Genomic DNA, 13,572 nt, shown 5'->3' on the forward strand with positions numbered 1-13,572 from the left:
TATGTTGTCTAGTGGAAACCGGTGCAAGCGGAAACTTGGAAACTCAGAACCTACAAGTTAAAATTTGCGTACGTTTTTTGCGTCGAGCTTCCGATTGGTTGATTCTAATACTTTCCAAGTGGGGAAACTCGGAACTCATCTTTTTACAACGAGTTTGCAAGTTGGATATTTCCGAGTTGTCTTGAACGCGGCATTTGTTGCATACTGTTTCCCCCTTTTCACAATTACTGGGCTGCTCCCCTCAGGTCTACGTTATAAACTGTCTACTTTTTATTCTTCACTGTGTATGAGTTCATTCTGACCTCTAGATGGCATGATTTCTCATTTTATATTTGGGTTTTCATAGCAAACTAACTTTTTGAGACAAAACCATGTTTTAATTGTACAGTATTGTAATAGTTTTTAGGTTGTTTTATACTGTAGTGACAGTTAGTAATTGGAATAAAGCTGCATTACGGTGTACCATTTCACTTTCAGTTTATTCATTTTTTTTAAATAACATCGTGTGAAATGGACCAGTGGGTGCTAGTGGGTGGAGTTTCTGAGACTGTAAACAAACCATAATCAAAGCAAATTCTTCATTCTGTGGATGGTGAAGAACAACAGGACTCCTGGAAAGGATTCTGCCTTCTATACTCTCACTGGGTTTTAAGGCATCATTATAGGGAAAAGATGGCTTTACAGACAGTTGGTAAATTGACATTTCTGACATTTACAGCAACAATAACAGCTGTTATATCTGTTTTCTGAAGTGGTATTGCGTCATTAAATAGATACTAGAAGTAGACCAACAAAGAGTGAAAAGTGCATCTTTTGAAGATGTTATTTATCGCAATAAATAATTTTTCTACACCTGACTATCAGCTCTTTGTTATTCATTGTTGCAGAGATATTGAGAGTTGGTGGCAGTTATGGCGGCTTTGGAAGTACCTGCCAAAAAGAGAACAATTACAGAACCTCTTCTTCACAAACTTTCAACAAACCATTAATGAGCTAACACAAGGTAATATAGTCAAATGTTTAGAGAATATCATTATTTTGTCGAAATTCCCTTGAAGTCGGTTGTATTTTAGTTTTAACAGCCAATGCATGCACTGTGTGTCTCAGTGGAATGTGCGTTCCTTCTCAGCTTGGGGTGTAGTCAGCCAAGATTTGATATGCTTTAGCTGCTCAGACATGCCCTCCCCCTGTTATTATGTGCTGTGTAGTTTCTGGTTAACAACTCTTACCAGAAACAGGTATAGAGGTTTCAGTTTTGATCAAACAGACAGATATACAGTTGAAGTCGGAGGTTTACATACACCTTAGCCAAATAATTTAAACTCAGTTTTTCACAATTCCTGACATTTAATCCTAGTAAAAATGCCCTGCTTTAGGTCAGTTAGGATCACCACTTTATTTTAAGAATGTGAAATATCAGAATAATAGTAGAGAGAATGATTTATTTCAGCTTTTATTTATTTCATCACATTCCCAGTGGGTCAGAAGTTTACATACACTCAATTAGTATTTGGTAGCATTCCCTTTAAATTGTTTAACTTCGGTAAAACGTTTCGGGTAGCCTTCCACAAGCTTCCCACAATAAGTTGGATGAATTTTGGCCCATTCCTCCTGACAGAGCTGGTGTAACTGAGTTAGGTTTGTAGGCCTCCTTGCTCGCACACGCTTTTTCAGTTCTGCCCACAAATGTTCTATAGTATTGAGTTCAGGGCTTTGTGATGGCCACTCCAATACCTTGACTTTGTTGTCCTTAAGCCATTTTGCCACAACTTTGGAAGTATGCTTGAGGTCATTGTCCATTTGGAAGACCCATTTGGGACCAAGCTTTAACTTCCTGACTGATGTCTTGAGATGTTGCTTCAATATATCCACATATTTTTCCTTCAACATGATGCCATCTATTTTGTGAAGTGCACCAGTCCCTCCTGCAGCAAAGCAACCCCACAGCATGATGCTGCCACCCCGTGCGTCAATAGTTGGGATGGTGTTCTTCGGCTTGCAAGCTCCCCCTTTTTCCTCCAAACATAATGATGGTCATTATGGCCAAACAGTTCTATTTTTGTTTCATCAGACCAGAGGACATTTCTCCCAAAAAGTATGATCTTTGTCCCCATGTGCAGTTGCAAACTGTAGTCTGGCTTTTATGGCGGTTTTGGAGCAGTGGCTTCTTCCTTGCTGAGCAGCCTTTCAGGTTATGTCGATATTGGACTCGTTTTACTGTGGATATAGATACTTTTGTGCCTGTTTCCTCCAGCATCTTCACAAGGTCCTTTGCTGTTGTTCTGGGAATGATTTGCACTTTTTGCACCAAAGTACATTCATCTCTAGGAGACAGAACGCGTCTCCTTCCTGAGTGGTATGACGGCTGCGTGGTCCCATCGTGTTTATACTTGCCTACTATTGTTTGTACAGATGAACATGGTACCTTCAGGCGTTTGGAAATTGCTCCCAAGGATGAACCAGACTTGTGGAGGTCTACCATTTTTTTCTGAGGTCTTGGCTGATTTCTTTTGATTTTCCCATGATGTCAAGCAAAGAGGCACTGAGTTTGAAGGTAGGCCTTGAAATACATCCACAGGTACACCTCCAATTGACTCAAATTATGTCTATTAGCCTATCAGAAGCTTCTAAAGCCATGACATCATTTTCTGGAATTTTCCAAGCTGTTAAAAGTCACAGTCAACTTAGTGTATGTAAACTTCTGACCCACTGGAATTGTGATACAGTGAATTATAAGTGAAATAATCTGTCTGTAAACAATTGTTGGAAAAATTACTTGCACAAAGTAGATGTCCTAACCGACTTGCCAAAATTTGTGGAGTGGTTGAAAAACGAGTTTTAATGACTCAACCTAAGTGTATGTATGTGGTCCTCTGTAGCTCAGCTGGTAGAGCACGGCGCTTGTAACGCCAGCGTAGTGGGTTCGATCCCCGGGACCACCCATGCACAAAAAAATGTATGCACGCATGACTGTAAGTCGCTTTGGATAAAAGCGTCTGCTAAATGGCATATTATTATTATAAACTTCCGACTTCAACTGTGCGCTGCACATTTCTTGACACGTCGACTTAAACCAATGTTTCGGTCATGAATGTCTCATCTGACGAACAGGAACTCCAACTGGTTTAAATTAACCTTAATATATTGTGAAGGAGCTCCACTATGCAGAATGTTATTTTTTAATTAGTTTTTTATCAGATTATTCTGGACAGCATTCCAAAGTCCAACCAATATTTTCTGAAGCAATCTAAGTAGTAAAACAGGTTATGTGCAAGGCAAGATACAGATAAGCAACTATGACATCTGTTCTTGACAAGAATGGATTTCGATCAAATCAGTATTTTCAATGCCAGTAATCTATAGTATGAAACATTCTTTGAAATTATTTTGACTTCATTTTCACTCTCAAACCAGCAACGCTCATGTCCATACTTTGTTCTATTCAACAGCTTGCAAAAGGAAGAAACGCCTCAAGCGTAAAGTGCTTGAGTTGTTGCCACAAATAAAGGGAAGGTGAATTAAATACATAGTAGGTCTACTGCTTAGACAAAGTAGACCACAGCAGTATCACAATGATGTGGAGTAGACAGCAGCAGTATCACAATCATGTGGAGTAGACAGCAGCAGTATCACAATCATGTGGAGTAGACAGCAGCAGTATCACAATCATGTGGAGTAGACAGCAGCAGTATCACAATCATGTGGAGTAGACAGCAGCAGTATCATAATCATGTGGAGTAGACAGCAGCAGTATCACAATCATGTGGAGTAGACAGCAGCAGTATCGCAATGATGTGGAGGAGACAGCAGCAGAATCCTTTCACCAGACAATTCGTTGTCCCTCTTTCCTTAGGGAACTGTCAAAGAGAAAGAAGATTTCACCTTGGATGAGTCTAAATTAATCATGAGAGAACTTGCTGCTGAACTAAGCAAAGTAGTTCAGGTAAGTCAATCTGTATAGTGAAAATAAAGTATGTGATCATATCTTATCTTACATCTTCATGAGTCATAATAAGTTGTCCCTTGCCATTCCTCACAGATCAGCAACACCTCCTTTCTAACCAGAGTGAGTGAGGATGGATCTTGTCAAGAGGAGCGTCAAGACTTTATACTGCAGTGGGCTGAGGAACTGGAACACTCATCACAGACACGACAGGTAAATAATACATACACCATGGGACAGTTACCACAGACACATATTAAGCTTAGTCCTAGACTAAGAATAATTTGGGATGGAGATCCAGGACTAAGCTCATTCTGTGTCCAGGAAACCGCCCTCATATTTTAGAGGTTCACTTGGCGCTAGTCAAACACTACAAGCAGTATAAATACATGTCATATGCACTTAGTGTTAATAGCCAGTTGCTGTGGATGAAGTAACATACAGTGTTGACAGCCAGTTGTTGTGGATGAAGTAACATACAGTGTTGACAGCCAGTTGCTGTGGATGAAGTAACATACAGTGTTGACAGCCAGTTGTTGTGGATGAAGTAACATACAGTGTTGACAGCCAGTTGCTGTGGATGAAGTAACATACAGTTTTGACAGCCAGTTGTTGTGGATGAAGTAACATACAGTGTTGACAGCCAGTTGCTGTGGAAGAAGTAACATACAGTGTTGACAGTCAGTTGGTCTGGATGAAGTAACATACAGTGTTGACAGTCAGTTGCTCTGGATGAAGTAACACACAGTGTTGACAGCCAGCTGCTCTGGGTGAAGTAACATGCAGTGAGCTCCAAAAGTTTTGGGACAGTGACACATTTGTTGTTGTTTTGGCTCTGTACTCCAGCACTTTAGATTTGAAATGATACAATGACTACCATGATTACATATAGTCCTGAATGAATAGTGAATAGTGATAAGTGAGAAAGTTACAGATCCACAAATTGTCACGATCGTCGTAATAAGTGGACCAAGGCGCAGCGTGATATGCGTACATCTTTTAATGCGTACTTTGCACACTACAACAAAACAACAAAACGAAACGTGAAGTCCTCGGTCATACAACACAAACCTAAACGGAACAAGATCAAATGACAAGTGCACAACAGCCTGCCTAAGTATGGTTCCCAATCAGAGACAACAAGACACAGCTGCCTCCGATTGGGAACCACCCCGCCAACACAGAAATACCACGATCTAGAAAAGAACACATAGAAAACAAAACATAGACACTACACATAGAAACTAACACCCTGGCTCAACATATAAGAGTCCCCAGAGCCAGGGCGTGACACAAATATCATACCCCAAGACATGCTAACCTCTCACCATTACAATAACATTGTTAATAAGGTTAGCATTTTGGGGGATATATGATATTTGTGCGTCTGTAACTTTCTCACTCATCATTATTCACGATTCATTCAGGACTATCCGTAATCATGGTAGCATCCACATTAATGTAGAAGTGTTTAGAAACATATTATATTCTTCTTTACAATAAAAGTGACTCCAAAATGAAACAATACATTATTTACCATTCATTTCTATTGGGACAAAATAATCTGAAACACAACCAAAACAGCAAATGCATCCAACAAGTTTGTAGAGTCACAAGCTTGATGTTATCATTGAGTGCTAGGAATATGGGACTTTTGACTACATTAATAGACGTAAGTGAATTTGTCCATATACTTTTGATCCCCTAAAATGGGGGGACTATGTACAAAAATATCTAAACGGTTCACCCGTTATGGATGAAAAATACCCTAAAATTAAAGCTGACAGTCTGCACTTTAACCTCAAAGTGCTGGAGTACAGAGCCAAAACAACAACAAAATTGTGACTGTCCCAATACTTTTGGAGCTCACTGTATGATTTACTGTTGAGAAATGCAAACAGAGATGATTGTAATAAACCACCTGTCTTGCTGTTTACTAGACACCAGCAGGGGAAATCACAAGAGACAGGAGGAGTGACGACCCTCTGGATCAACAGAAACCAGACAAGGAACAGAAACTGAGGGAAGCCAGCAAAGCCCTGTCTGAGTGGGCCTGGACACTCAAGGATATGGAACAGGTGAGAGGAAGACCATAAAACTAAAAGAGAACCCCCAAAAAGTAATCTGTAACATTACAATGATACATAATACAAGGAGACCATCCTACAATATCATCATATGTCTCTGCATCTCCGCAGGACTCAGTGTGTCCGGATGAGGATGTGTGTTCAGTACTGCAGGATCTGGAGAGACAGTGGAAGAGGGGGATGCTTCCCAACATGCTCCCTGTCATGGACTTCTCATCTGGAGCATGCTACAGGAACAGCCGGAGGTCAGCCATAAACAAAGACCTATTGAATGTCTCTTTAAGTGACATTTAAATAAGGCTGAACTGTAATATAACATAGCTGTTGTTTTCACAGGGTTCCATTGTAAAGCAGTGGCTCAGAAATAGACAAAGGTTCAGAAGCAGAGGTGAGTGTCTGCTTCCACTGGGTGTGGTTATTAAAGAAGTCAAACAAATAAATAAAGAGAGTCGCACACTCTATATATATTGGGTAAAACACCAACGTTTCGGCATCACTGTACCTTCTTCAGGGTGTTCAACCCAATAAATTACTGGGAGTTTATATATAGAGTGTACGACTCTCTTTATTTGTTTTTATAGCTTACAGTTTATTCTCCGTTAGTCAGCACCTCCACACAAAATAATGTTCTCTGGGTGTGGTCCAGCTCCAGCTTTTTATTAGGTTATTAAAGAAGTCAACACAGATTGTATTAATCAGTTCATTTATCTAATATGTTTTGGTTTTCTTCATATTTTTCCCTTAGTGACTCTGAATCGCATTCCTGACTTAAGTACGTCAAATCCCACAGTTCACGTCTGCTACAAAATAATGTTTTACGTATGTTTTGTAGCTCTTCATTGCTAACGTGATCCTAAATGTTGTGTCTGTTTCATTACAGTTTGGAAATGGATTTCTAAAGCATCAGGTTGGTATGGTTCATTGCCAATGCAAATATTATTCAAATGAGATAACACAGAGAGACTAGTTTCAGTGTTCTGGTATTAATAACAACTTCATTACTTCAATCTCTTTGCAGCTCAGATCACTCTGGATGAACAAACAGCCAACCCAAGTCTCCTACTGTCCCCTGACAGGAAAAGAGTGAAAATGGCCACCATCATTGAGAGTGTCTTCGATCCCTGGTGTGGATACAGCCCTAGTTCCCACAAGTATGATGGCTGGTGGTGTGTGCAGGCAAAAGAGGGCTTTACATCTGGGAGACATTACTGGCAGGTGGGAGTCAGGGGCAAGACAGAGTGGAGGATAGGGGTGGTTAGAGAGTCAGCACCAAGGAATGGCTTTGCAACTCTGAACACAAAAGCCGGTTACTGGACCTTGCGTCTGCAGCTTGGGGAGCTCATGGCTGTAACTGCACCAGTCATTAAACTGAACCAGTCTCCACCCTCTAGGTTAGGGGGTGTTGCTAGACATAGAGGGGGGGCAGATATCCTTCTATGATGCAGAGGAAAGACGCCACATTTACACTTTTAATACCAATTTTGATAACTCTGGAAAGATTTACCCTGTGTTTGGAACCATTGAGACAGACAGAGAGCTGGTTATTCTGTAGGCAAAATAACTTGATGCATGCTGTCGGGCTTGATTGCAGTGCATGTGATTAGTTTAGTAACTACCTTATGGACATCTCAATGTATAGTTGCTGACTGTCTCAACTCACAATTCCTTGAGATCACAAAAGGTGTCCCTCAAGAGTCCATTTTAGGGCCTGTATTATTCACACGGTATATAAACAATATTGGTTCCTTAGTAAAAAACTAAGGGACACCTTTATGCTGATTATACTGTGCTGTATATCTGATCTGCAGATGGCTTTTAATGTCATTTAAAAAAGCACTTGTTGACCTAAAATTGCTACTGAATGCAGATAAAACAAAGTCATGCTATTTTCTAGAGCCCACAACATTGACTCCACAGACTTAAAGAGCGGCACGTTGAATGGAGCGACATTGAGCGAGCCCACTCATTTAAATACCTTGGATCATTTAAAACAATCGTTCAGTCAAGGAATCGTACAGACAACTTTCCTGTCAGTCCTTGACTATGGCGACATTATCTATATGAATGTTGCTGCCACATCTTTAAAACTTTGATGCTTCTACAAGTAATGTGCTTTATTTTAACGGTTTTATTTTATGATATGTACACAGATTAATGAAGTATGGAATCAATGTATATAAACAACCTTCTTTCTTGAAACATGAATTTGTTTGCTGATTTCCTCATACAGAATAAAGAGGGCAATGAGCTTAATGGTTATACTTATTGACAAAAACTTTTTTAAAACCTTTTAATTTGTAACTACAATGTTAAATATGTAACTACTCTTTACCTAGAGAGAGCGTGAACATAAGTGCAGACATCTCCAGGTAGAGTAAGGCCCTTTGTACACTATCGGAGAGTAACAGCTTGTTGACTATTTTTCTCACAGTTGACGGAAAACCATTTACTGCTGCTTTCACATCAAGGAGAGGAACTATGCTATTGCTTGAGTCCACATGACACCTCAAAGAGCTGTTATTACGCAATATCTAGAAATCTATTTGAAACATTAGTAGCTGTTAATGCAGCATAAAACCAACAGTGTATAGCCTACACTCTAGAAAACCACATAGCATTTCCAGTTTTTGCATGCAACAGTGTTTTACATTTTAGTTACACTGGGGTTTCTACATGGAACTGCATATCTACATTGAACTGGGTCCCAAGATTTTCCTGGTCACGGCACGTGGGGGGTCAATTTGATTAGCTGTTCAGGAGTCTTATGGCTTGGGGGTAGAAGCTGTTAAGAAGCCTTTTGGACCTTAGTCTATTAGTGACACTTTATATGGATAGTGGAACTGTGCTAATTGCAACTCGCATGCCCCGCCCACCTGAGGATCTGTCTTTTTCAGCTATATATTTCCTGTGTTTTTGAGGGGTGCCAAATCCACTTGTCACTTACATTTCGCTGGATTGATTGCTTTCATTTTACTCCTGCGACTCTTTCATACTCTTACTTGTGCCTGTCATTTTTTCCCGTTTAAGTTACAACTGTGGAAATGTTTGGAATGACCTGTCAAGCACACCCCGGTAATGGCTGAAATGGGCTCAATGGAATACATAATCTTTCCGTTGCATCTATAAGAACGCTAAAGCTTCGTCTGGGATTTAACACATCTCGACACTTGTATCACAAGAAACATAACTTTTTTGTGGAATTGAAAAAAGTAATCAGTTGATACAGTTGAAATGTTTACAAATTAGATGAGCAGAAATAAAAGCAACTTCCGAAAATGGACACTCGGATTATAGTGATATTATGTCTGATCTCGCAAACAATGTAAATTGTGTATACTATAGATAGGTGTTATCTAGAGCCAAGCGTGTTGATTTTTAATCAGAGCGTATCCTGCTATTGACACACTTGTTGAATTATGCAACACAATGTGACAACAGTAATTAATGAGGCAGTAGGCTATAGCGCGAATGTTCCAAAATGCAAGCAATTACCGGGAAAACGCTGTTCTCGAAAGTGACTGCAAATGCGATTCTGCAAGTAATGCTTTTATTACATAGATGCATTTTTATGGTGAAAATTATCTTCCTCAATCTTGAAACTCAGGCACAGCCAGTTAGGTTCTACACCGGTTATAAACTGATTAATATGCTTCATTTTAGGAAGTTATTTGGCCACTTTAGTTGTGATAAAAACCTTATCAAAACATATAGGCCTATGGGCTAGGATACATGAGGTGTGCGACTATGATTTGAAAAAGTCGCAAAAAAAAGGAATGCGCTGTTTCTTAATGCATAAGCTGGGCATCATTCACAAGCGATAATACATCATTCACAAGTGATAGGCTAATATTGTCACCCATCAGACTTGTTAATTTAATGTTGCCTTTTATTGGGGATTTATTATTCTCCTAAATTGATGGGATGACTAACTTAGAAAGAATGCAGTCTTGACTGGGCTAATGTAGGCTGTGACACCTGGCAAGGCTGTGATTGATGTGAAGAGCTGTATTAGGGAGTAAAAGAAGATAAGGATTGTGTCTTCAAATGCTAGACGCAATTTCTAACACTTTACATATACTAAATATATGTGTGAATATTAGTTTTGATTTAGAATGGACCATTATCATGCACCTGTCTCAGAACAGGGGCATTTGAAAAAAAAATACATGTCATCTATGCACTTAAATAGCGAATGGAGGACTATGCACTTAAATAGCGAATGGAGGACTATGCAATTAAATAGCGAATGGAGGACGCTTTTCCCGTGGTTCGTTTTCATGCCAGCCAGGTAGGCTATATTCCTGTTGTAAAGAGAAGCAATGTGCTTAATATTAGGAAAGTTGAGAAATAAATATAGTAGGCCTAGCCTATAGAAAGCTGATGGGATCCTCCTCTTTTTAATGGAGGCCATCAAAACTCTGCCTAAAGAAATGTTGTGCAACATTAGTTCATGGGCACTCATGAAGTGTTTGATTAGATGTTCTATTACATTTGCATTGATGTCAGAGTGATTAGAGGGACAATAGAGTGCAGTTAGCAAGTTTGCTAGTCTACTAATGACCATCAGCAGCATCAGAGAATGGAGAAGCCTAGTTACCGTGACTAAACGGTCACATAGAATTTGACTGCCGTCATGACTTGTGGTCCAGTGTGGCTCAGTTGGTAGAGCATTACGTTTGCAACGCCAGGGTTGTGGGTTCGATTCCCACGGGGGGCCAGTACTGGGAAAATGTATGCACTCACTACCGGTGTGACGGTAATACAGTCACCGTAACAGCCATAATTCCACCCCTTTATGTACTCATATATGCAAATACACCCAGTGTATTTATGCAAATAAGGTACATATATTTTATTTTAACACAAAATATAAAAGAAATACCTGTTAAATCCACTTTAATCAGTGTAGATGAAGGGGGAGGAGGCAGGTTAAATAATGATTTTTAAGCCTTTTGAGACATGTATTGTGTATGTGTGCCATTCAGAGGGTGAATGGGCAAGAAAAAATATTTAAGTGCCTTTAAATAGGGTTTGGTAGTAGGTGCCAGGCGCACCGGTTTGTGTGAAGAACTGCAATGCTGCTGGATTTTTACTCTCAACAGTTTTCCGTGTGTATCAAGAATGGTCCACCATCCAAAGGACATCCAGTCAACTTGACAAAACGGTGGGAAGCATTGGCATCAACATGGGCCAGCATCCGTGTGGAATGTATCGTGTCGCGTCGAATGCTGGTGCTCATTGCTGTCAAACAAAGGAGTCCGCTCACACTGAACCTTTGATCATGTTTATTCATATCACAAGCTTTCAGCATGAGTTACAGACTTGCAGGGTCTGGAGAGCAGTGTCCTCGAATTCTAATGGCTGCTCTGCCCTCTCTTTGTCTAGCCCCTACTTATAAACAATGCAAAAAGATGGGTGGCTCCCTCTGCTTTCCAATCACCCGTCTCCCCTGGGCGTCACCCCACAAACTGCTACATTTAAACAAAGATAAACAGTTTTTCTTTGTCCCTCTTGACTAGTCATAATCTTCATACACGACATATCCCCCCTTTGAGACTAACTAAAAGTCTTGAAAACAAAACAGAATAGGATTATGACCAGTAACAATTTATCTTATTGAGTATCTTTAACATTAAACCAAAAACATTCTCCTCTAGAGTGTAAATACCTTTCTATGAAATATGAACAAATCTTTATGGAGTGTGAGAGCGAAAAACTGTCCGGCAACCTTAATCAAGACAGTAAAATTCTCTCACGGTCCCTCTGCCCCAGGCAACCACCTAGGTACTCCCGATAAACTCATAAACAATGTAAATGCATTTGAAACTATGATGCAATTAAATACACATGTAAGCCCCTGCAAACAAAATCCTATCCAAAAAAGTTCCACTCTAAGGCTGGTCAACCCATTGGACCCTACAGTGGACCTCTCCCTGCCTAGACTCCCTGTCCTAAGCATCAACGAAATAAACAAAAACATCTAAGATCCTCACATGTATTCAATAACATCAAATATCCTTCTACAAAAATTAATACCTAAGACTAAAATATCCTTCTACAAAAATTAATACCTAAGACTATGACACACATTATGTATTACACATGCAAATATGTCTATATTTCATTGCAGACACTGGAATGTAGTCCACTACACTTCATCTCCCCGTAGTCTCGACTTCCAATGGATTGTTGATGATGGAATGGGAACCTTTCCACACCCTCCTTGTTTCATCTCCTCCAGTCATTGTCCTTTCATATTGTCCTTGTTTGAGTATTTCAATCTCCACATATTCCCCCAAATGCTTCTGGAAGAAAAGAAAAGTCCAAACAGTATCTTTTGCAAAACAACACTTTCAAAATTAAACATCAATATCAACTAAGAATATAAAAATTATATATAAATGATGTATGAATCACATTAACCCATTTCCCCCCTTTGATTCATAAAATCATACTAAAATCACACTAATATTGAAAAACAATTTGAAAAATGATCAAATCATCAAAAAGGATATTTATCCATCCAGTTCCACTTGTCCATCTTCATCCCGATCAGGAACAGTCAACACCGGCATCTGAGTGTTGTCTCCAGGCATCACTACTCCAACCTATCTCAATATAATAGCTTTCTCAAAGGTCAGTAACATATTACAAACATCACACACAGTGCTACCAAAGCTGCTACTAAAATGTAATCCATCACTGCTCCTACTGGCCTAACTGATCTTGCAACCACGTCTTCGCTGACCATCCAGCTCCTTCAGATCTACCAAATGCATCCCTTATATTCTTTAATGCATATATAACCCTAGTGATAATATCTGAACTATCTGGACTCAAAGTATAACTAATATTATCAATATGATCTTCCCAAATGTTACACCATACCATGGAAAAAGTCCCCCCTTCTCTCTTGGACTCATCCTTCAATGATAGGCTTGAAGACTATGACATGTCGCCATGTCTCTTTTCACCCTATTTCCAAACCTAGATTTATCTGTGTCCGGTGCTACCCCTCTTTTAATGGTAAAAACCTCATATGGAAGCTTCAACGTTGACATGTAACAACATCCTGTCCATCCATAGGGTAAGAATATATACGCTTTATCACCACAAACCCTCCAAATATCTCTAAAATTCCCAATAGTCACATTGTCAGGCAAAAGCTAATCTTTCACCATCAAAGTCTTGCTGTTCTTACTACCTGGAACATAAAAAGTAACATTATATTTGTCATCTCTAACCTTATGTTCATGCTTATCCAAAGTCATCATATAATCATCACCATCTGATATTCCCATAAACATACCCCTTACATCATATGTTTTATTAGAACAAAAACAACTTTTAGCCCTCAATGGTTTCACCTCCAATGCTTCAGGGTTCGCTGTTACCTGATTTTACTTCTCATCTAACAAATTCCCATAGGGTAATTCATTTAACCAAGAACACCTAAACCTAGGTTTAAACAAATGTTTTGACAATGACATTATTTTATCTGTTACTGACTGTTGCTGATACCACAGTCATGACAAAGCATAA

The 13,572-nt window shown here is 39.5% G+C and overlaps 1 protein-coding gene across 1 annotated transcript; it reads left to right on the top strand.

The window, feature by feature from the left end:
* Positions 1-897: 897 nt before the first annotated feature.
* Positions 898-8,283, top strand: LOC121534783 (E3 ubiquitin-protein ligase TRIM39-like). The gene is given in 7 exon segments (XM_045214049.1): positions 898-1,003; positions 3,854-3,943; positions 4,040-4,156; positions 5,884-6,021; positions 6,142-6,313; positions 7,049-7,403; positions 7,405-8,283. Coding segments are annotated over 6 exon segments (999 nt in total). The 5' UTR covers positions 898-1,003; positions 3,854-3,904; the 3' UTR covers positions 7,583-8,283.
* Positions 8,284-13,572: the final 5,289 nt, after the last annotated feature.

Source organism: Coregonus clupeaformis, unplaced genomic scaffold (genome assembly GCF_020615455.1).
Source record: "Coregonus clupeaformis isolate EN_2021a unplaced genomic scaffold, ASM2061545v1 scaf0193, whole genome shotgun sequence".
Lineage (NCBI taxonomy): Eukaryota > Metazoa > Chordata > Actinopteri > Salmoniformes > Salmonidae > Coregonus > Coregonus clupeaformis.